Source organism: Leptinotarsa decemlineata, unplaced genomic scaffold (genome assembly GCF_025532065.1).
Source record: "Leptinotarsa decemlineata unplaced genomic scaffold, Ldec_3_MD MMD2_tig00001393_RagTag_RagTag, whole genome shotgun sequence".
Classification (NCBI taxonomy): Eukaryota; Metazoa; Arthropoda; class Insecta; order Coleoptera; family Chrysomelidae; genus Leptinotarsa; species Leptinotarsa decemlineata.
Window position 1 is genome coordinate 4,115,683 of NW_027412562.1, and position 25,668 is coordinate 4,141,350.

Sequence of the window (25,668 nt, forward strand, 5' to 3'; positions counted from 1 at the left end):
GAACTGAAACATGTCCCAATGCAGCATACGATATTTTTTACAGAACTGTCTTGTACTATATTGAATTATCTTTTCCAATGAGACGCATTATATCGGGGTCAATTTATAACAAAATCGTAGTACCGGATGAAATTATCAAACTACAAGAGTTGGTTACATTATATTCTCAATTAGTTAACGTTGACGCATCATATAGAGATATAAGCCAGCAATTAACAAAAAGATACAGGCAGCAGTTGCAAGAAAATAGAAAAAAAACAATCGATCTGAGGATAGCCAACTCAACGAATAAAACAAAAACCACATGACAGTTGGTTAACCAAATAAAAAAGAAACCCAACCAAGTAACAGAAATTTTCTTTAAAGCGAACGGAACAGAATTATCCACTACAGAAATGGTCGAGAAATTCAATAATTATTTTACACCCACTCCAGGAAAAGTCGGACATGATTTTAAATTTACGCAAAAAATTATACCTATTTGTTCAACATCACTCTTTTTTTCACCAATTTCTGAATTTGAGGTATTAGATTTGATTCATAACCAGAAAAACACGTATTCATGTGGGCATGATGGGATATCTAATAATCTTATTAAGAAATGTAGTAAGGAACTGTGTTTTCCCTTGGATTTTCTAATAAATTTGTCAGTAGTAAAAGGGATTTTCCCAGACAAACTCAAGTCTGGGCTCATAAACCCAGTTTCACTCAAAACTACAGAGGAATAAGTCTTCTATCAAGTTTTAGCAAGCTCATGAGTTGAATATGAAAAATCAACTGCTTTCATTCTTAACTATGAATAAGTTGCTATCTTCAAGTCAGCATGGTTTCACAAATGGCAGAAATACTGAAACTGTCGTATATAATTTTCAAGAAAATGTAATAACAGCCTTGGATAGAAAACTCCAGATTTGTGGGCTATTTATTGACTTTTCTCGGGCCTTTGATTGTGTTAATCATGTCCTCTTATTAATTAAGCTCGAGCGATATGGTATAAGGGGTGTAGCATTGAATTTAATGAAATCATACTTAACTGATCGATCCCAGAGTGTAATCATCAACACAACTCAGAGCCAATCTCTCATTGTTAAACAGGAAGTTCCCCAAGGCTCCATTCTTGGACCTTTGTTATTTTTAATCTATGCTAATGATCTCATTAATTTCCTTCTTGACATCTCTAAAGTCCAAGTAATATCATATGCTGATGATACAAATCTACTCATAACTGGCGAAGATACTACTGAACTTGTGATAAGATCAGAAATGGTATACAATAAAGTAATGGAGTGGTTCGAAAAAAATCATCTAACGGTAAATGTATCTAAAACCTCTTTGATGAAATTTACTTTGAGGGGAACTATGGAACAGTTTCAAATTTTTAAAGACAATGACATGAATGTATATGCTCATGAAACGACTAAGTTGCTTGGACTAAGAAACGACTATAAATTGTGCTGGGAACTACACTTTGCTATACTTTGTAAAAAGTTAAGAAAAAATTGTTATGCGTTAAAGTTCTTATCAAATCATTGTCATGAAAACATACTACTAATCGTTTATTATGCAAACATCAACTGTCATCTGCGATATGGTATTCTTGACTGGAGTACTTGTACCTCTTGGTCACGTGTTTTCGCTCTGCAAAAATTTGCTGTAAGAATTGTTGCAGGACTAAATTGGAGGCAGTCATGTAGAGAGGCTTTTAAGCGACTAAAGATATTAACTTTGACAGGCTTGTATCTGTATAAACTGTGTATATATATGATATTAATGTATATGTATATATCATACATATACATGCAGGTGTATATACATGTATGATATATACATACATACATACATGTATGTATCACACATGTATATCATGTATGATATACATGCTATGCATGTGTATATGTGAACTGTATATATGTATACAAGCAAAAAGATAAATTTTTAAATAGAACAGATCATCAATATGACACTAGATCCAGAAATCTTTTTGTGCCTGCTGTGCACTAAACTAACCTATACCAAAAAAGTCACTTATATTTGGGATGCAAAGTTTTTAATCACCTCGATGTCTCTATCCAAACATCTCCAAATATCAATATTTTCAAATCCAGTCTTAAAGCATTTCTTATTGAGAAGAACTGTTACAGTATTAGTGAATTTATGACATAATAGTATATTTTATAAACATGTTTTCTTGTTGACAATTCAAATATTATATTTGTGCTGTTGTTTTTCAACTGACAGTTGTCATTTGTACTATGACACTTTTAACCTTTTTCTAATATGTTCTTGTTGTGTCTTTTTTATTTAAGTCGATAGGTTCTATGAATTTTTTATATTTCTATATAACTATATATTTTACTTCTTTCATAATAATAACTTATGACTGTGTTCATATCATTTAAATTCATTTCTATATTAATTATGACGTTTTTGTCAGTTATACTGCTGGAGTGTATTCATACATTTATGCTTTTTAACTGAAAAATAAAGATTTATTATTATTATTAATTTTTATTTTATTTTTTTCACCGTAGTGTGCGCTGGTCAGGCCCTATCCCCGAAGCCCCGATACATTCGGGAGGACGCGCCAGCATTATCAACCAATGACCACTCCCCACACAGTGGGGTAAGTGATCATTGGGTCCGAGAATCATGTGCCCTGAGCAAGCGCAGTGAGTCAAGAATGACAGCCTTCTGCATCTGTGCGGCTAAGATTTCTGCCTTAGTGCGGCAAGCCGGTATGATTTTAAGATTCGAGAGTAGAGAGGACATCATTCCACCAAGGACTCCAATAATCAGAACAACCATCTTGACAGAGTGATCTGGATAGAGTCTGCGGAGTTCAAAGAGAAAAATCTTGATAGTTTATCCGTTTTTCCTCCTCTTTTCTGACGATATTCGTCTCGCCAGGAGCTGAAAACTCCACGACAAATATCGTTTTGCTCTGGTGATCGAGAAGGACTATATCAGGCTTATTAGCTTGTATGAGCCTGAGGGTGGCGAACGAATAGTTCCAATAAATTCGGCATTTCTTGTTCCCCACAACGGATTCAATATCCCCCGGAGCGTAGGGCAACACCGATGTCTCGTCAATACCGTAAGAGTGCCGTAGATGGTAATATAGCACTCTTAGGGCCGCGTTATGTCGATGGATATAGGCCGAGACCGCATATGCTGTACATGCTGATAGCAAGTGCACTAGGGTCTCGGGCGCCTCGCGGCAGGCCCTGCACCTTGTGTCAGGAACCTCTATACCCATCACGCGACTGCGGTAGACTAAGGTGTTGAAGACATCATCCTGGCAAGCCATGATGAACCCCTCGTTTTCATCTGAGCTTTTTGCTGAATGAGTTCCAACTCGGTGACAGTCCACGACCTCCCTGTTGTCGGGGGAAGTATAACCGTGGAACGGACGATTTGGGATACAAACTCCTATAAAGATGCATCATTTTTCGGGTCCTTACGTCGAGTTGATACAGCCCTCCCGAGTCCACTTCACTACTCCAAACGAGTAGAGTAAGATTGGAACGGCAAGCATATTTGTTGCAGCTACTTTGTTCTTCCCCGACAGTTCCGATGACCAGATCTGTCGAAGTTTGTGCTTATACTTGCCGCGGAGAGAGTTTTTCACTGCAGTTACCTCTTGTGAGTGGCGTTGTTCCACCCCGAGGTAAGTATATGTCTCTCCGGCATCCAGATGGTGTAGGATGCTTCCATCTATGAGCTGCACATTCTCTCCGTAGTTCCCGCATCGTCCTCTTTTGAGATGAACCATTGCACATTTGTCTATCCCGAATTTCATACCGATAGCATGCGTGTACTCTTCCACCACCCTCAAGGACTGATGGAGATCCTTCTCTCCAGAGGCATAAAGTTTAAGATCATCCATATAAAACAGATGGGTGACCTTGTGCCTCCGGTTTCCGGGGGTGCCACAGTTATACCCTCGAGTGTTTCTGAGCGCAACGGATAATGGCAATAGTGAGATGCAGAATAGAAGGGGACTGAGGGAATCACCCTGAAATACACCCCTTCTGAAAGTGACCCACCCTGTTTATTATTATTATTATTCATGTGAAAATAGCCCCAGCAGCATATATTTTTCGAAAGATATGATTTTTTTTATCAAAATAATGGAAGGGGTTGCAGGGGGTGTATTTTTCCGCGACAAAATCGACTGTAAAGGTATTATTGAAAACATTGAAAACTATTGTTTCATGTGAAAATTTCCATGGCTGGCCCTGAAATTATTTTTCTAAAAGACAACATTTCATGGCCAGCTATGAATTTCAACGACCAATGGTGGTTTGGCGTACTCCTTTCCGTTAACGGTAAATTCCCCCAATTCGTGGCCGAAAACCCATGGCTGCCTTCATACTGGTCAAAAATACATGACATTAAAACGTACAAAACTTTTGAAACAACCTAATACAATGCAATACAACCTTCACACTGGTGTATTTTTGTAGCTCCATTTCACGATAACTATTTATTCTACTGTGTCGTGGTCTATTCTGATCGATAGAGAAAATTGTACTCTATACATTGATGCTGTTCATTTTTTCTAAAATTTGTCTTTTTTCGGCTTATTACTATACGAATTTGAATTGAACCAAAGGGCTGCCAAAATAGTCCGAAAAATTACCCAGGCATTTGGTAATGATAGTGTTAATGAACGCACTGTTGGACGTTGGTTTGCAGAATTTTCTTCCGGAGATTTTAGCTTCAAAGATGAGCCCCGAAGTGGTCGTACTATAGGACGAGGATTTGAGGACCCTGGTGGAGACTGATCCATCACAAACAGTGTGTGGGATGGCGAATGAACTGGGCGTCAGCTCCTATGCGGTTTTAGATGGTTTAAAACGAATTGGAAAGGTGAAAAGTGGGTGCCCCACGATTTCAACGATCGACAGAAATTGTCACGTTTCAAGGTCTGTCGTTCTTTGTTTTCGCGCAATTAAAACGATTTTTGTTTGGATTGGATCGTCACGTGTGATGAAAAGTGGATCCTCTACAACAACAGAAGACGTTTAGAGCAGTGGTTACTGTTTGCTGGTCAGCGTCTGGTGTGATTCACTATAACTTTCTACAACCGAACGAAAACATCACAGCAGAATTCTTATTGTGAGGAAATTGCAGCAGCCGGCACTGATCAACAGAAGGTATTTGATCCGGCTCCACGACAACGCCCGTCCGCACGTTCCACAAATCACCGTCCAAAAATTAAACGAATTGAGCGTCGAAGTTCTGTTTTACCCACCATACTCCCCAGACCTTTCGCCAACCGACTACCATCTTCTCAAGCGAAAACGGCCTTCATCGACTTCATTGAATCATGAACATACAGTCTTCGTAGCGTAGTAGTCCGATCAAATTAGACCTGAAAACAGTAATGAAATAACGAAAATGGCGACAGAGCTAAATTTTGCTGATGACCTTTATTTTACCATAAAAAAATAAAAATTTGAAAGTCCCAATCTGTCCCATGAGCACTTCAAAAGTTATTCAGGGTCAAATGTCAAAATTTCAGGTTTTTTGAGTTTTTCTCGAAAACCGTAAGTTTTATCAAAAAAATACCTCCAACCAAAGTTGAACATCTCAAAATTCTCTACAAAAATGGTTCTCATGATTTTTTCTGTAAGTATTACCGTTTCTAAAATATCGCAATTGTAAAAGTCACGTTCAATGTAATATGCACACGTTTCCACACCACCTGTGAGGTAGTGTACTTGGCGAGTTTTTTTTAAAGTGGTTTCCCCAGTAGAACTATTCCACGAATCGTTATTACGTAATTTTTAGTTACAATACTTATTTAACTGCATGAAGATTATTCGGGTTGATAATGTTTATGGAGTGTAATTGTCAGTTTGATTTTTTCTGATACTTCAATCTGATTCATTCATTCATTCTACCTGGTGGGGGGTATATCGTATTGTCAAACACACAAGATTGAATATCTTCTCGTAATTGTCTATAAAACAAATAAATGTTAATTTCCCGGGTTTCTCTGTAATAATAATGCTACTACCATATTTTAACTTCAATCGTACTTTTAGAATTCTGTTATCTAAAGCTACATTTTCACAAAAATTCTTTAATTCATCTAACCTAAACCAGCAGTCGTTACTATTTTCCAAAAATTAATAAAATTCCTCCATTGCACTTTGTGGACGTCCAATTTTACCGCCAGCATTATGTCTTAGAAAAGACTTGTAACAACTATCATGGTATTTAGCATCAGCATCTACTAAATCATATTCAAAATTAATACGATCAACGACAGCTTTTGATAAGTCATCAGAATTATGTTTAGCTAATTTCAAAATAGATTCTTTAAATTTGAGTGTAGAAACTTTGTAAACTTTTTTTTGAAGACTCTGCGGTTCCTTTTTCTCAGCCTGTTCATCTGCTTCATCGCCACAAAATAAGCAGTTTTCTTTAAAACTAAAGCTGGATTCACTTACTCGTGCTCTAGTACGAGGTGGACTTACTTTTGAAGTACTAGCCTGTTCATCTTCACGTTGTCTTTTTGCTGCGGCAATTGAAGTTTTCCGGGTGTACGATTTTCTGCAATTAGACCTTTTGAATATTCAGTAAACTCATCACTTCTCGCATCACTTGCATCGATTAAAGTTTGCATTCCACGATTAACCACAACAGTTTCACCTTCAGTCAAAAGCTTAGACAAATAAAGCAAAATTGCTACTTTTTTTTCAAATATTAATCACTAAAAACTCTTATAGTAGACGCTTGTAATAAATACGTATATTCATTTGAATAGAACGTTTACCTCTAAAAGAAGCAGGCACATGAACGACGCCACATGGACAATAGAATAGGTAGCCAGATGTTATATTCAAGGCCATACGGGTAGAGGGGATTTTCGAAGGGACTGACGGTCCTTTAAATGTATATTTTCTGAATATAATATATAGTATAAACATAAAAAAGACAAAAATAGGCATTTTTACTTGCTTAAGTACCTGTATGTGTTTATACGTGGCTAATGTGTGCGTATTACATAGAACTTGACTTTTACAATTGCGATATCTCAGGCACGGTGATACTTACAGAAAAAAGCATAAGGACCATTTTTGAAGAGAATTTTGAGATCTACAACTTTGGTCCGAGGTATTTTTTGATAAAACTTAGGGTTTTCGAGAAAAACTAAAAAACCTGAAATTTTCACCTTTGACCCCGAATAACTTTTGAAGCGCTCATGGGACAGATTGGCACTTTCAAACTTTTATTTTTTATGGTAAAATAAAGGTCTTCACCAAAATTAAGCTCTGTCGCAATTTTCGTTAATTCAATATTGTATAATGACCGGACTAGTAGAAAATCACCCTTTTTCGTGGGACAAAAGCGACCCCTGTTTTGCTAACAAACTGGAAAGAGATAAAAGCATGGAGGGTAACAGGGGCACTTATATAACAGAAACCTTCTTTTTCCTGGTTCCTCTTTTGTTGCACGTCGTACCTCCTTGGGTGGCGTCTTCCAGCAAGAGCACCTTCTGCTTCCAAAGCGCAAAGGGATATCACCATTCGATGGTAAAATATCGCAGCAACAGCAAACTTCATAGTGGTTGCTTTGAAGGCTTTGAAGGACGACAAGGGAATATTCCACCTCCAGTTAGAAATCCGTACTGTTAGGAAATCGCACGGAAATCGCGGACAATGTCAGGTACTCACTGTAGCGATTTTTACTCAGCAATTTCCGCACGGAAACCGCGCTGGAAAAAACCGCTCGGAAATCGCAAAGTATGTCACCGGCATTAGGGACGAAAATATTACAAATATTAAATTGTTTTCGGTATCCAATAACTCAAAACTAAATACTAACAAAGATGCAGTAGTAAAAAACTATACAAATAATTATTAACCGAAGTAACAAAGATGAATATCCAAACATCATGATAAAACAACAGAATTTGACTGTTTCCGTACTGATGAGAATATAAAATAAAGGAATTGTTTTATTGCGTCGCGGGCCATTTCAAATGCCCGTTGAATAAATTCGATAGAATAGGAGTTTAAACACTCCAAAGTATGCCAGAAGCATCGACTCGTAGAGTTTTTTGACGTCACATACTCCCCAGACCTTTCGCCAACCGACTATCTTCTCTTCAAGCGAAGATACGGCCTTCGTCGACTTCATCGAATCCCGAAGACACGACCTTAATGTTGACGGAATTAATCGACTTGTGTTACGTTGCCAAAAGCGCACTGGATCAAATAGACCACGGTCGATAATTTTTGAAACCAAAAAAAAACAGTAGGATGAAATTCATTGGAAAAATATGATGTGATAAAAATGATAGGAAAAACAAATTACGGGCGATCTGAGTTCGGGAAGTGGGAGAGAGTGAGTTTTTAAGGGTAAAAAATGGTTTATCTCGATTTTCGGCAAAACTACAAGTCCTGTGGAAAAAATTTAAATGGCAAAGTTGTAGGTAATAAGTAGATCTACAATTTTTGTATTTACAGTTTTTTCACATAACCTCAAAATTAATGTGAAAAATTCAAATAACCAAGTTTTTGATATTTTATGTCTTTTTCAAAAAAAAATCTACGAAATTTGGTTAAAACTTACCTTGTTATGTCCCAAATACACTGTAATTTATTTGATTTAAAATATTTATTTTTTCACCTTATTTTGACTTAATATCAAAAAAAGCACCCTAATTTTCAATCGAAAATTATCGCGTCAAAATTCAGCTTCTTTCAAAAAGTCAGTGTGCTTTTTGTTCGTTGAAATCTCTTCTTTCTGATGGTACAAAAAATTTACATTACTATAGTAAATGTTCTCAGAAAATGCAAAAAATCGAAAAAAACTCGAATTCGATTTTTTTCAAATCTTCCTGTACAATTTCAAAAAAAAATGTGATCGCTACAATTTAATTCAGTTGAAAAATGTATTCATTTATTTCTAATTACATTCATGTCATAGAAAATCTCATAAAATATAAATGTACATGTAAATCGTACTATTGAATTTAGATACTTCATAGTGGACTTCAAGAGGCTTTTTGTTAAATATATGCCGAAAATTCATCCGACAAATCTCTTTCCGGGCAGGCATATGCACGAGCTATCAGAGGACATTTTCTAGTGCAGCTCGCCTCGTCTGCATTAATTTTATCATCGATGTAGTTGTCGGACACAGAGAAGGGGATAATAAATACTTTTTGCTGGATTTAGGAACAGAACATTTTGAAGACAATTTGCATCACGAAGATTTTAGGATCATAAAAGAAAAATTTGTTGAGCATCTAAAATTTGTACAAAAAAGAGCTCAAAAATATCAATTGGCAAAAATTAAATCATCTTCCATTTTGGCAAACCTCCCACCCACAGAGGGAGCAGCAGAACAACATTGTTACAGGGCATATTATCAGCTTCAAACTTGGTTGGGTAACGAACTGACAGCAACAGATAGGGAAAACAACATCAATGCGGCATTATGCCCAAATTTACAGAAAAGGAATTAATTCCGGAAGTATTCCTTAAAAAACTAACAGTTTAAAATGTGGCTGTCGAAAACATAGTTTGAAATGCCCAAATTTATGGTCATATTGTCATGGTTCTGAAAATTGCTGCAATCTGGAAGAAAAAACCTACGAGGAAGTTAATGATTCAGGTGAAATTGTGAATGAAGAACCAATGCAAACTGGAAATAATATTGGAGACGAAGAAGGTGATGGTCTTGAAGATTTCGAAGATATACTTGAATTGGAAAGGTTTGTCGAATCTAACAACGAAAAAATGCCATCAAAGAGACAAAAACTAATGGATAAGTAATTAAAATTCAAGATGAGTTATTTATGAATAGCAAGATTAAGGTTGTTAAAAATATAATTAATCTAAATTCAATAATACGATTTTCATGTATATTTATATTTTATGAGATTTTATACGACATGCATGTACCTAATTAGAATTTAATAAATAAACTTTTTAACCGAAAAAATTGCAGCAATCACATTTTTTTGATGAAATTGTACAAAATGATAAAAAAATTCGAATTCGATTTTTTTTCGATTTTTTGCATTTTCTGGGAACATTTACTATAGTGATGTATATTTTTTTAAACCATCAGAAAGTAGAGATTTCAACGAACGAAAAGCACACCCACTTTTTGAAAAAAGCTGATATTTTGACGTGAGAATTTTCGATTGAAAATTAGGGTGCTTTTTTGATATTAAGTCAAAATAAGGTGAAAAAATTATTATTTTAAATCAAATCAATTACAGTGTATTTGTGATATGAAAAGATAAGTTTTCACCAGATTTTGTAGATTTTTTTTGAAAAAGATAAAATTAAAAAACCAAAAACTTGGTGATTTGAATTTTTCACATAAATTTTGAGGTTGTGTAAAAAAATTGTTAATACAAAAGTTGTAGATCTTTTTATTACCTACAACTTTGCCATTTAACTTTTTTCCATAGGACTTGTAGTTTTGCCATAAATCAAGATAAACCATTTTTTACTCACCCCCTCCCACTTTCCGAACTCAGATCTCCTGTAATTTATTTTTCCTTTTTTAATCGGTTTTATAGCTTTTAAACATTTCTGAAGGCTTCAGCCCTGGTCGAAAAGGCGCCTATTTGGAATTACTTGAATACGTATTTACTGAGATATTACATAGAACTGGACAATACTTTCGAAACAACCCGATATTCAAAATGGTTAATTACTCTACTCTACTACACTCTACTATTATAAAACGAACATATTGTTTAGATCATATAGAATTTTTGTATTTTTCAGAGGTCCTTAGAGCAGAACTCTCGTTACACAAGTAACAATTTCAACAAAAAAAATACCTCAAAGAATATTTGAATAACTTCCGAAGAAATTGAATTTCATTTCTATTTCTTTCAGCTGTCTTCCTGAAATGACTCGCTGTACTACAGTGTAAATCTATTTTTATATCCGCGGCATCAAGAAAAAATACATTTTGCCAGCGTGTTCTGAGAAAAGTGAAAGAATGAATAATCGAGATAAACATATTTCCCGTCACACTTTTTATGTCGTTCTAATTCAGTTTTCGAACAGTTCCTTGCAGTATAGTTTGAACTGCTTTTCGCTTCATCAGCGTGTTCTTGTTTAAAAATTCACGACTACAACGATCGATTATTTCTTCAATAATGGAACAGAAGAATAATTATACGCGGTGTGTCAGCCTTATCGACGAACAGGAATTGTTAACAAGGTATTTTGGAGTTGTCTGTCGTGTATTCATTTATAGGATCTATCTTGGAAGTGATTCTCATTACTTGCGAGGTATCAGTTTGTTCGTCCAGGTCAGCATTCAGGCGAACTTTGAGCAGGATTGCCGTGACGCCGCATAGTGATAATCTATATCTATATTCTATATACTAATATAAATGTGAACGTTTGTGAGGATAGATGTATGTTTGACTTGAGGCTCTTTCGCGCCTAAACGACTGAACGGATTTAGTAGTTGAAACTCTACATAAATACAGTTTATATAGTATTTCCAATACCGATTGGAACAGCACAGAGAAGGAATTACCGCCTCGACATAGGCGTCGGCATATTATTTTTCAGTGGAATTTTTTCAGTTACTTATTCTTACAATCATAGCAATTGATCACCTCATGAAAAAGTTATCTCAACTGAATTTTTCCACCATGGGTAATTATGAAAAACTTCGAAATTCAAGGTAGTTGATTTCCGAGTCGAAAACTCTAAAATACAATGAAAACACAAATAATTACACGGAATTCTCGTCAAACATATATTTGAAAAATAATAGAGGCCAACAAAATTGCTAGAAAAATCAAAATTCTTCTTCGCTATATTCGGATGTGGTGGAATCATCATCGGGTTGAATAACGATCGGATTTATGGAACTTTGCACGTCATATTTCTTCTCTTCTTTTATAACGTGGGCCACACAGTTCTTCCACACATCACTATTATCTACTTCATTCACCACTCGCCTTATATTGTCAAGCACCACAGCATTCAAAGTGGGTGACTGATTACATTTCCGCAAGCTTTCTTTTATTGTGGCCCAAACCATTTCAATTGGATTGAACACACAATAGTATGGAGGCAAACGTAAGAGAATATGACCACGTCTTTCACACATCGATTCAATAATATACTCTTTTTTGAAATTACGTTGTTTTATGGTCGCCAGTAATACCTTTTTCGTTGGAATCTTTTCGGGTATTTCCATGTTATGATTTCGCATGAAATCAACAATATCTGCTTTCTTTATGTTATTGTTTGGTAATGAAATCAATAACCGAGAATGATACGAAGCGTTATCCATAACAATAACCGAGTTTGGAGAAATATTTGGGAGAAGCTGCTACAGAACCAGGTTTCGAATAAAGCCGCAGTCATATCTTGGTGGTAATCAGCAGACGAATCTTTTATATTTTTGGCCGACAGAAGCAAAGCGTTAGATACAAAACCACTTTCATTCCCGGCATGCAAAATTATAACACGTTTTCCCCTTGAAGAAGGTGTGTTCAAAGTGCGCAGTGCAAAGTGCAAACCAAGTTTCGTCGAGGTAGATTATATGTCTGCTGGATTCTCGGTAGCTTTTCATTCGCCTCAAATATTCTTGTCGGAGTTGAACAATGCGTGTCGAATCCATTATGACCATACGAATGTTCAATTTTTTATATTTGAAACCACAAGACAATAAGACACATCGTAGAGTTTCTAAAGATTTGTAATTGTAATGGGGATAGTCGAGTAATTTATACCAAATCATTTCCAAGGTTGGTACTTCATTTTTTTGGTATATACCATAAATTGTTCGCCGAATCACATCTTTTGTAGCACCATCAACGTTTGCGAATTTTTCATTCCTTTGTTTTCGTTTCATTGCATGGTCAATGACATCCCCTATTTTAATGACTCGAAGAACTGCCAAACGAGATAGTTTCGTTAACACGCATATTCTATTCACAATAGCATTCTGTGAAGTGTGACAGTTTTCCTTATTCAAGCAATCATGAATATTTAAAATTACTCGCTGAACTTGAACAAGTAAGTCCTTATTTTCAAATTCCGGATCCCTGTCGATTGACACAGATTCCTCATAATGGTATCATTTGTTTCAAAAGATATCCAGAAAGCCATATTGATGAAAGTACCCTAAAACACTAAGATTTTCACAAAAATCGTTTCAAACGATGAGATTGGAACCTTTGGTGTGAAAGTTGAAAACTTTTTCTAGAGATCAATTACCTTAACACCAAACTGATATTTTTGCACTCGACGCGCGTTTCGCCAACAAAGTTAGCATCTTCAGGAGAAGCCAATTGATACTGAATCTAAAGACAAGGGTTAGCTATTTATATACCTAAAGTTTTTTGGTCCGATGTGGACTTTGTTTGTTAAATGATGATTATCCTAATTGATTTTTCGATAATTAACTAGTGGAACCATTACCTGCAAATTAATTTGTCAACAATAGATTAAAAAGCTAGTGGAACCACTACCTGCAAATTAATTTGTCCGCTTTTTAGTCTACAATTATTTTCCTTTGTGGATTTCCAGTGGAACTGGAGGCATATACTATTCGTAAAGTTCAATTTCATCAAATTCAATTCATAAAAAAAGTCTGCATATTAATGACTTCACTATATATGGTCTATAACAATTTATTTTATGACTTTCATTATATGTTCATGTGTTTTTGCGAATTTCTTTATAGGTAACATAATTCCATTCTCTAAGCTATTCATTACTTAGTGCAGTTGGCATATTTTTTCAGTTATTGTATTTTTAAAGTAAAAATATAAATTACTAGCTGTTGCCCGCTCTTATAATATAATAATAATACTTAATATTTATTTACCAAAGAGTCAATACATACTTTCAATTCATTATTGAAGAATGCAAGTAAATAAACACAGAGAAAATCCACAAAGGCTAACCTGCTCGTGGATCACTAAGGTTATTATACAATGAATTCTAAAATAAATAATTAGTTATTTGTAAATATATAGTAAATTTATAAAATATTTGAAAGCAATTGAATAAATACTCTACTTATATAAACATACAGCCGAAGCTACTGAACCTAGTATCTTGAGATATGCAGGTAGGTTCTTTGTATAGCGTAAATGAGCATCAAGAAAGGGAATCAGGAATTTCCACCCCCAAGGGGAAAAATAGGGGTTTAAAGATTGTATTGAATTTCGTCAGTTTGGAAGTTGGAAACCTGAAGTTTTGGTTTAATAAAAAAATAATGTAACTATTTGTTACATGTTACAATGATCTCTCACGAAACTTAATGTGACAAACCAAATTCTACGCTGGCGAAGCCGCGTGCAACAACTAGTAATAAATAACATTAATGAAGCATTTATTGCCCGAAAATAACAACAATTTACAGATCAATTTTAGGTGAGACATGAAGTTAATAATACTTCTAGCATCGATATATAAATTGAAAGTGTGTGAAAACATACATTAACTTATCATTAATATTGCTTATTTGCTCTAGACAAGGTACTCACAAATTTTATTATATTAGGCTGTTTCTCATTCATAAGTTTTGTCCGTTTTCTAAGTCTACTTTAAACTGTAATATCCCAGTGGTCCTAAACTTTATGCCTCTGGAGATAAGGGGCTCCATGAGTCCTTGAGGGTGGTGGAAGAGTACATACATGCTATCGGTATGATATTCGGGATAGACAAATGTGCAATGATCCATCTCAAAAGAGGACGATGCAGAGACTACGGAGAGGATGTGCAGCTCGTGGATGGAGCATCCTACGTCATTTGGATGCCGGAGAGACGTATACTTACCTCGGGGTGAAACAACGCCACTCACAAGAGGTAACAGCAGTGAAGAACTCTCTCCGCGGCAAGTATCAACACAAACTTCGACAGATCTGGTCATCGGAACTGTCGGGGAAGAACAAAGTTGCTGCAACAAGTATGCTTGCCGTTCCAATCTTGCTCTACTCGTTTGGATTTTTGAAGTGGACTCGGGAGGAGCTGTATCAACTCGACGTAAAGACCCGAAAAATGATGCATCTCTATGGAAGTTTGCATCCCAAATCGTCCGTTCCACGGTTGTACTTCGCCCGACAACAGGGAGGCCGTGGACTTTTGAGTTTGGAGTGTCTACATGACAGAATGGTACTGGATGTAGCCTGTAAAGTCGACAGGAGTTTGGATTCCCTTCTCTGCATGGTCCGTGACCATGAGAGAGCAGGAATTGGAGCATTTATCTTCACGGCAGCTGTCCGAGCAGCTGATGAACTTGGTATAGTTTTCGACTCTGAACGAGGTGACCACAACTCTGTCACCGAGTTGGAACCCGTTCAGCAAAAAGCTCATACGAAAGCCGCAGATATCACCTAACTTCTGCGGTAACACCAGGATAAGCCAATGCATGGGGTCTTCTTCAATAACATTGAAGACTTTGGGGCTTATCAAAGCGCCTGACTTTCGCTTTCCTCAGCTTGAGGGGGCTGAAGTCGGAAACTGAGGGGTTCGTCTTGGCATGCTTGATGGTGTCTTCAACATCTCATTCTACCGCAGTCGCGTGATCGTTATAGAGGTTCCTGACAGAAGGCCAATGGCGAGAAATAGTGATGCACTATGTCTGTATGTATTTTCAATAGCGAAATTTTTAAATTATTGTTTCTTTTCCAGGAGGACCAGATCACTGAATGCACCTTCACCAGTTCAACAATTTGGACCATGTGGTCGTATTATGAAAAATTCATCTATGGTCATGTAAGTGTTTTCTTTACACATCAAAATTTTACTTTGCAATATCATACAGCAAATTATTGCAAAATATTGTCATCGGTTTCGGAATCACTACATAGTATGAAACAAAGTCTCTTCTCGCTCTCTGTCCCTATGTATGCTTAGATTTTTAAAACTACGCAACGGATTTTGATGGGGTATTTTTAAATAGATAGAGATAGAAGAGGAAGGTTTATATGTATATAACATGCATAACATAATACAGAAACACTTATAATTTCAGAGGTTTCTAATGTAATGTCGTGAATAAACACATTTTTTTTGCGCGAGAAAGCTCAAAAAATATTCTGCTGTATTGTACACCTTTGAAAGGTCTTCGAAAAAGTTCCAGATAGTATATGTCTATCTCTTAGGGATACCCCACAATAACCGTTTTTTATCATCGAGAAATAATGGCTTATTTACGAAGCGATTTTAAGCAGTAGGTACAGCATTAATCCTTATTAAGTCTGTTGAATTATCATTTACCTTAAATACATTAAATACATTATTAAGTACCTTAAATACATTGTGCATTTAATAGGTATAGATCAATATGAATGTTGTCGAAGATATTACAGATTTAAAATGCAGGGATATAGAGGTTGCGGCGGTACCGGCCGGAGGCGGCGGCTCGTGCCTATTAATAGCGCGTCAAAGGCCGCGCTTCGCCCTATAGTACTTTATGATTAGTAGCGACCACACGCGTTTATGTGTATATTTTGTATCAGCATTACACCTATGCAGAGCTGGGGCGGAACGCTAGTTTATATAAAATCATCTAAGGTTAATGCAGTCAAGCTACTGGAAAATAATTCTATGCAAATGAGACAACATTTAAAGCATCAAGAAAATTACTTGATAAAATGAGCTGCGTAAACGCAAGCGAGGCGTAAGTGGCACCACCTATTGGTATGACATCCAAGTTAGCTATGTCAGCGTTGGTGGTCTGACCAAACTTTAAAACCGACATCTGCGATAGCAGAAATTTAGGAACGCCATCAGAAAACGAATCAACGTGTTTGTAAAAATGACATAATATTAAGAAGGGTTGATGCAGTCAAGCTGCTGGAGAATAATTCCATGAAAATGAAAAATATAAATAGATGAGCACTATTTCGATCATAATATACAGCGTGACTCACGGTCGATGGTAGGTTAGACGTTTCTGGAAAACGCAAAGCATGATTTTTCTGAAAATTTCACCTCTCACATTTCCTTACCTGTTCTATCGATCTAAAATATTTTCAGCATTGCGGCGTTGCCACTTCCATCAAAAAGTCCTAGCAACTTTATTTTTTTGAATGGAACACCCCGTATATTAATACATTTTTGGAATCGCTCTGGTATTTTAATACATTTTTGTTAATAATGTCCTGTACCTATCTCTATCTGTTTTCGAGATAAAAAATAAATTGTGCTAAATATGGTCCAAAACATAGCCTTAATTGAAATTAAGTACATCAGTACTCTCAATTCATGAAAAGTTGATATTTTGATGATAGTTTCGACAAACTCTAAATATTCAAATAACACCAAGAAATCGACTCCATATCATACAGGGCGTGCTAAAATTACTATTATTTCCATTGTGCATAAAAGTAGTCAAAAGTTCATTTTTTCAAATGAAACCCCCCGTATATTACTTGGTAAATTGAAAGATGGTGAAAAATGATTCAAGATGATGTATCATATCCCTATACCTAAATCGTCAAATTTTCTCAATAAAGTCGCTTCTTCTAGAAACATTTTTTTTTTAGAATTTGGATTTAGGAGGCAGTGGAATTATCAAGCTTATAGCAGTTCGGTTACTTTTATAAGTAATTTACAAAGAGTTATCGATGGTGTTTCGAATCATCTTCCAAAATGAATGCAAATATCGATTATTCAAACGAAGTTCTTATGAAATTATTTATTATACACATGAACAAAGTGATCAAATTATTGTCAGAACGTGTAAAAAATTCAACCAAATGTATCCTGAATTAACACCAATGAACGAGAGGAAGTTTGTAAGGTTACAAAATAATTTCCTTAACTATGGCTCAAAGTTTCCAGGGAACAACTGTACCAAAAATCAGTCATTTCTAGGTAAAAAGTAATATTTTGTGGGCTAAAACATGTGAAAGTACAGACAATAACAGAATAGGATGATTCAAAATAACAAAATTGTAAACAAAATATCACATTTTCACAATAAATGCTGAAAATGTTTTTTTGTACGCGACTTGTGGTTGCTTTTTCAATTTCTTGGAGATCCAGATCTTCAATACTCCGCACTATTCGCCGTCGCAATTCTTCTTTGGTAGGCACTGGAGTACTGTATACCCTTTCTTATAAAACACCCCATAAAAAAAGTCAAGTGGCGTGAGATCGGGTGATCTCGGTGGCCAATCCCACGGCCTTAAACGCCTAAACCAACGATCGTCGAAGAGTTCAAGTTTCCTGGAAACTTCCTGGGTGGAATGAGCTGGCGCTCCGTCCAGTTGAAACCACGAATTCCTATATTCCTCTAAAGGCAAATTTTCAAGAAAATCGGTTACAGTCGTTCTTAATATTTGGAGATATCTCTCTGCATTCAGTGTGTCTTCATAAATAAAAAAGCTAATTTTATTGTTCTTCAGAATACAGAAAACATTCAGGTCAAATTTTTCTTGAAAACCCATTTCTTTTGTAACATGAGGATTATGATCAGCCCAAAAATGTTTATTCCTTCTATTGAAAATACCATCCCTCGTAAATTTGGATTCGTCGCTCCAAATTATTTTTGACAAAAATTCCCGATCTTTCTGTTTATGAATCGAAAGCGATTCACAAAAATGCATTCTACGTTCGAAGTATTCTGCTTTTAGAGCTTGAACTTTGGTAAATTTATACGGATGCATTCCGTGATTTTTCAAAATTCGTTGTACTGAAGAATGTGATACACCTAAATCTTTTTCTGCACTGCGATTGGAAGCTTCTGGATATGCATAAAAATATGCCAAAACGTTAACAGTATTGTCCTCATTTGAAGTAACAGGTTTTGGTAATGTTGAAGGCGCTTTTAACATGGAGCCATAGTTAAGGAAATTATTTTGTTATCTTACAAACTTCCTCTTGTTCATTGGTGTTAATTCAGGATACATTTGGTTGAATTTTCTACAAGTTCTGGCAATGATTCGATCACACTGTCCGTGTATAATAAATAATTTCATAAGAACTTCGTTTGAATAATCAATATTTGCATTCATTTTTGCCGATTTTTTGAAACACCGTCAATAACCATTTATCGATTACTTATAAAAGTCACCAAACTGTCATAAGCTTGATATTTCCACGGCTACCTAGAAATCAAATTATTTAAAAATTATTTTTTGTACAACTGTTATTGAAAATGTCTTTGATAGAAACACTTCAATCAGAACATCTACCAAAAAATCATTTAGAAAAGTTCACACATGTAGTTCGTGCTATTGGTAATATTAAATCCCTGTGAAGTTACTGACGATGACGAAGTAGTATTCAGTCCAACTGTAGAAAGTCCTTCATGACTAACCAATAATCCTCCTTAAAATAACGTGAGTTGGCGTATGTAGTTGTAACATATGCCTAGTAATCCAAAGATCGTGTGTTCAAATCCCATGGACCCTATAATTTTTTTTATTATCAGCAGTAACGTTATACAAAAATATTTTTATGATACATTTGTTAAAAGTGATTTTATTTTGCTTGTGAGTTTGCTCCACTTGCTGACGCTCGTTTTGCAATAATCCCCACTCACAAAATAAAATGCCGCTTTCAACACTTGTAGGTAAAACGTGAATAACTATTTTTACACAAAAACGGCTTTATTAAGAAAACTTGACGATTTAGGTATAGGGGCATGTATATCATCTTGAAGCATTTTTCACCATCCTTCAATTTATCGAGTAATATATAGGGGGTTTCATTTGAAAAAATTAACTTTCGACTACTATTATGCACAATGGAATTAATAGTAATTGTAGCACGCACTGTATGATATGGAGTCGATTTATTGGTGTTATTTGAATATTTCGAGTTTGTCGAAACTATCATCAAAATATCAACTTTTCATGAATGGAGAGTACTGATGTACTTAATTTCAATTAAGGCTATGTTTTGGACCATATTTAGCACAATTTATTTTTTATCTCGAAAACAGATAGAGATAGGTACAGGACATTATTAACAAAAAAGTATTAAAATACCAGAGCGATTCCAAAAATGTATTAATATACGGGGTGTTCCATTTAAAAAAATATAATTGCTAGGACTTTTTGATAGAAGTGGCAACGCCGCAATGCTGAAAATATTTTGGATCGATAGAACAGGTAAGGAAATGTGAGAGGTGAAATTTTCAGAAAAATCATGCTTTGCGTTTTCCAGAAACGTCTAACCTACCATCGACCTTGAGTCACGCTGAATACAATTTGATGTCAGTGTTTACTGCTGTTTGTGTCATCAGTACCGGGCAGGCAGTCTTCGATTGAAGAGCAAAAAAGATTAAGTAATGATTTATATCAGGTGAACCTTCTTTTCAAATAACTTGAGATATTCTGGAATATTGTTATATAAGGGTTTTAACACAGTTTCTACAAAAACTTCCAAAAAAGAAATAGATACCCTATATTTTTTACTAAAAACATAAAGGAATGTTTAGTGAATAAAAATGAATATATATATCTCAAACATTTATCCGACGATTATATGACCTTATATAAGACTGAAAGAAGCCGCCTTGAACGGCTTCTTATAACAGGGTTTTGATAACTACATCAATGGTATTGAAAACGCTATCAAAAATGAAACCAGCACATTTTGGACATAAACAGAGTGAGTCAACAAGATTTGCTCGGTCCATTGCTGTCAGGGAAAACAATTTTTCGAATTGCTCTTTTTTTTTCGCAGTCATATCGATAAATATTGTCTTTAAAAATTATTAGCCGAGCGTGGCCAACCAAAGTTATATTTTTTCAAATGGAACACCCAGTATATGAATACGTCATTCGATTCCATATTTTTTAGCTCTCGAAGAATTTTTTGCGGCATTGCGGCATTGCTAAGTTATTTTAGTTTTCAGACAATATTTTTTTAATTCACCACCCGCATGTCTACAGCAATGAAATGATTTTTTTAGGAATAATTAGTCAACATCACTATGATAATTTCTGGAGTCTCAACTTTCGGAAACAATATATTGGGTGCTCGGTAAAACCGGTCAAGTGTCATTCATTCACAATTCAACTTTTACAAATGGAACCACTGTATTTTTTCATTTGTATGAAATGTTTCAACATTTCACTACATTTTTTTATCAGACGTATACTATACGAAAAATTGATATTTTACAAATTATACCCAATTTCATTAATTGTTGTAATCACAAAAAAATGTATTTCCTTACGTTCACTTACTCAAATTTGTTTTTTGAATATTGTCTGTCATCAGCATAAAGATAAGCCAAAAATTTTTTAAGAGAATCTGTGAAACCTGAAGTGTATATGGTGACCAATAACGGCCCTAGAATGGATTCCTGGGGTACACCACCCCGAATATACTTATACTAATATTGTTTATTATCTATACATACTTTTTGTTTTTGTACTGTCGAGTAGTTTTTGAAAAATATCAGAGCTGCTTCAGAGATCGTGGATAAAGGGCTTCAAAATATAACTATTTTGATCGTTCCACAATGATCGGGCATATTCCAGAATATTCTCTAACGTTCCAGATTATTTCCGAATACTCCATCTCAATGCACAATATTCTGGAACGTTGTGGAATGCTCTTAAATTCTGGACTATTTTAGAACTTTCTAGAGGGTGAAATCGAGAGTGAAACTTTCAACCGTTATATGTAAAAGCACGTCTGGTTGTTCACGTTAAGAAGAGAATGACGTCACAAGATGACAAGTTACGGCGTTGCCAACATGTGCACTATTTAGAACTTTCAAATATTTTTGTACTGTTGATATGTTTTATTGCTATTATCCTTACTTACTTTTAGTATTTGTTGAGATTATTCCGGCAATGCTTTAGGCATATTGAATATACGCAGGTCTTATCAAAAGAAATGTTTAGTTCTGAAAACAAAAGAAAGACTGACAGTTTTCGAGTTTTTTTCGATTCGGCAACGTCTGAAATTTTACTATCAATTGAGCAACTTACAAAATGAAATGTTACTAGTTTCATTGCTGTTGAACGCATTCCAGTGGGAATTTTAACGTTGTTATGTTGCATATACAAAATTACCAAAAATGACGTCATTCCCTTCTGAACATGAACAGCCGATGGGAGATATAGAGCTACCGCACCAGATAATTCCCTCCAACTTTCCACAATAATCTGAGATGTTTCGGACTATTCGTGAACATTTTTCAATATTCCAGAATGTTCCAGGATGTTCTGGAATTTTGTGGAACGCTCTGGAATATTCCCGAGATTTCTGGACTGTTCTAAATAGCGAATCTACTCTCATATTTTCAAAATCACGCCCTTCAGATAAAAACGGGCACCTTCTTCGCTGGTGTCAGATAATGTGGAAACATTTAATCATGATTGTCTAATCGAATAACAAATTCTGAAGGTAATTATTCAAAATGTGGAACGAACTCATTATAAATACGCATTTGAAATGCAAAATAAGGTAAATTACGATATTCGGTGTAACCTCGATTGAGTTTAAAATTTAAGACAAACGTTGAAAATGGATTACCTCAGAAGTCAGGATCGTAATGAGAATTTTTTGATGAATTTCAATAAAAGATCGAATTCACAAAGAAGTAATCAATAAATGGTGAGAGGGATCGAGGGAATGGTTAGAGAAGAGGGGTGGTGAACAAAGTGAGAGAGGTAGAGTATATTATACAGTGAGTTTCAAAAAGTTTGCACCATATGTGAAACTTTTTTATTAACAATTTGTTAGAAAATTTTATTCCTTATAGAAATTGGTGCGCATTGCAGGAAACTCGGATTTGAATTGTCAAAATTCTGGAATTCCCAACGGTGTTTAAAAAAGTTGTTTGAATTTGAACACAATATTCATATTTGAAACACAACCACCTACGTAACAAAACAAATGAAAAACAATCTTTTTATGGTTCTAACCTCATGAAGAGTAGTAGTACCTATCTCATATACACCTTAGGCGCCTCCCTTAATAATATTTCAATTCAAAATTTAGTCCAATTCATTATTCGAACTATAGTATATCGATGTTTGTTGAAAATGGTTTGAAGTTTTACTAGTGTTTTGGTGCAAAATCGATATTTCACTCTGTATGTATCTCCATAAGAACTATTAGTTTGATTTAATGACAAGAAATAATTGACTAAATTGATTAATGCTAAACAATTGAGTAATACAAATCTGTTTAAGTGAGTATTTTTCAACTGTTAGCAGTAGCATATCCAAACCTGATACTAAAAATATTAACTATATGTCATCTTCACATCAAAGTATTTTTTATATCCAACAACTAAGGTGGAAATTGAACAAGTTATCAAAAAAGTTTGTTAGAAAATATTGATGAAATTCCTGGTCTGGTTATAAAAAACGTTGCCAATGTAATTTCTGAGCCTTTGACTCATATAGGTAACTCCACTTTCATAGAGGGGAGGTTTCCTGATATACTGAAAATGTCAAAGGTTTTGCCAATATATAAAAATAAGGGCTCGAGATCTGACTGTGCATCTCACAGGCCTATATCGCTACTTAGTTAGTTTTCTAAGATTATTGAATACTGTTTCTATCAAAGATTATACGATTACTTTGAATCATTCAGATTATTTTCTTCTAGTCAGAATGCTTAATAGAAGAAATAAATCCACAATTGGTGCAATTGATCAACTCATTAAACATGTGTTGGAAATCCTGGAAAACAAACAGCAGACTCTGGGGTTATTTTTTGATTTGAGCAAAGCTTTTGACCTCGTTGACCATGACATACTGCTACACAAATTGCAGTTTTATGGTATACGTGGCCCTGCATTGAATTGGGTTAGATCTTACCTGACTGGTCGTAGTCAGCTGGTGTGTGTGAATGGAATTAACTCTGTAAGTAAATGTATAGTAAGAGGGGTACCTCAAGGCTCTGTTTTAGGACCTCTTTTATTTTTTGTTTTTATTAATGATCTTCGAAAGCTTCCATTACTATAATTTTTGCGGATGACACTAACATCCTGGTATCTGCGGAAACTATGTCCGAAGTAATTGTCAAAGCTATTTGGTAAGATTGAATAATGAAACTTTACATCAAGTTAATTGTACTAAATTCTTGGGTGTTGATATTGATAATAAACTTACCTGGAGGTTCCATGTTGATAGTGTCAAACTGAAGCTCAGTAAACATATATATTTACTTCGTAGGTTGAAACAAACAGTCTCTTCTGATGTTTTCATGATTTTATACCACAGTTTAATTCAGTCAGTGATTTCCTATGGTCTTGAACAGTGGGGCTTATCAGCTAAAGCTGATGAAGTGTTTGTTATTGATAAAAATGTAATCAGAATTCTGGCTGGGGCATCTTCAAGTGCAAACTGCAGGCCATTATTCATCCGTTATAGTGTATTAACAATGCCTAGTTTGTATATCTACCAAACTCTGATATATATAAGAAACAATATTTCAATTATTCCTAGAAATGAGCAAATCCATGAACATTTCACCAGAAATAACCCTCAACTTTATCAGCCTTATAATAGATTGACAGTATCAAAGAATCACCCCATGTGCTGTGAGATTGAACTATATAATGAGCTTAGTGATGACATTAAGTCCTCAAACATCAATGTCTTTAAAAGGCAGCTTAAGGTTTTTGTTTATTGCAGAAAGCATACTACTCTGTGGATAAGTTTCTCTTTTAATCATAATTTGATTGTAGCTTAGTAATTTTATTTTTATTTAAGTTATGCTTTTTATTTGATTTTTTTATAATAGTTTGACCTGTTGTATCAGCCAGTATTTTATGATGATGTTTGCCTAATGTGATTGTAAATGAAAACTGATTCAATAAATGTTTGATTGATTGATTGATTGAGAGTACTAGTACCCTTTATGGGGCTAGAACCATATAAAAGTGGATTTTTTTTTGTTTTGTTACGTAGGTGGTTGTTTCAAATCTGAATATTGTTTTCAAATTTAAACAACTATTATAAATAAACTTTTTTAATAATGTCGAAAATGAGGGTAGTCTACTCTTGATCAAAATTTCTATTTTTTGTTCTTCACTGTACACCGTTGGGAAATTTAGAATTTTGACAACTACTGTCCAAGTTTCCCGCAATGTACCAATTTTTATCAAGACTAACATTTTCTGACAAATTGATAATAAAAAATTGTGTCCCATATGATGCACTCTTTGAAACTCACTGTAGATAGAGGAATAGTGGAAAGACAGAGAAAACAGAGCTGACAGAGAGAGGAATATATTTTAGAAATTTTTTCATGAATTTCCAACTTTAAAAATTATTTTTAAATCTGATTATTTCAAATAATTACGTTATTTGTGATATAGTTTTTGTAAGAATCAAAGATATTCCATTAGTAGATCTATCAATTTGGTATCAATCGAACGGTGACCTCTTAAGACAAGTTGAGAATTTTTCGTTCAAATGATAGTAGAAGAGGTACAAGTCAATGAACAGCTCCTACTCCAGATTTGTCCCCACTCTATTTTTTTCTGATATCTGAAAGATATCGTTCAAACTACTCAGCCTTCTGAGTTGCATTATTTGAAAACCGTAATTTGTTGAGTATATCATTGTATCGCACCAAATATGGTAAAAGCTATCTGCCAAAGAAAACTGAACCGTTCATATCTGAGATTGAAATGGATTTCGAGCAATTCGAACAATTATAATATACAAAGTGCAATGCCAGTTTCAATATTGAGATTTTTTCGCATTTTAAA

At 34.9% G+C, this 25,668-nt stretch overlaps 1 protein-coding gene across 3 annotated transcripts in view; it reads left to right on the forward strand.

The window, feature by feature from the left end:
• LOC111513033 (NAD kinase) overlaps nt 1–25,668 on the forward strand; it is a 109,044-nt gene that overhangs the window by 12,483 nt on the left and 70,893 nt on the right. For 2 of the 3 annotated variants that reach the window (XM_074175837.1, XM_074175836.1), the window contains exon 2: nt 15,657–15,740. In XM_074175837.1, the coding sequence (XP_074031938.1) occupies nt 15,657–15,740 (84 nt within the window). Of the gene's footprint in view, nt 1–11,070; nt 11,212–15,656; nt 15,741–25,668 lie in introns of those variants that run through there. The other variant, XM_074175839.1, reaches the window with a different exon arrangement.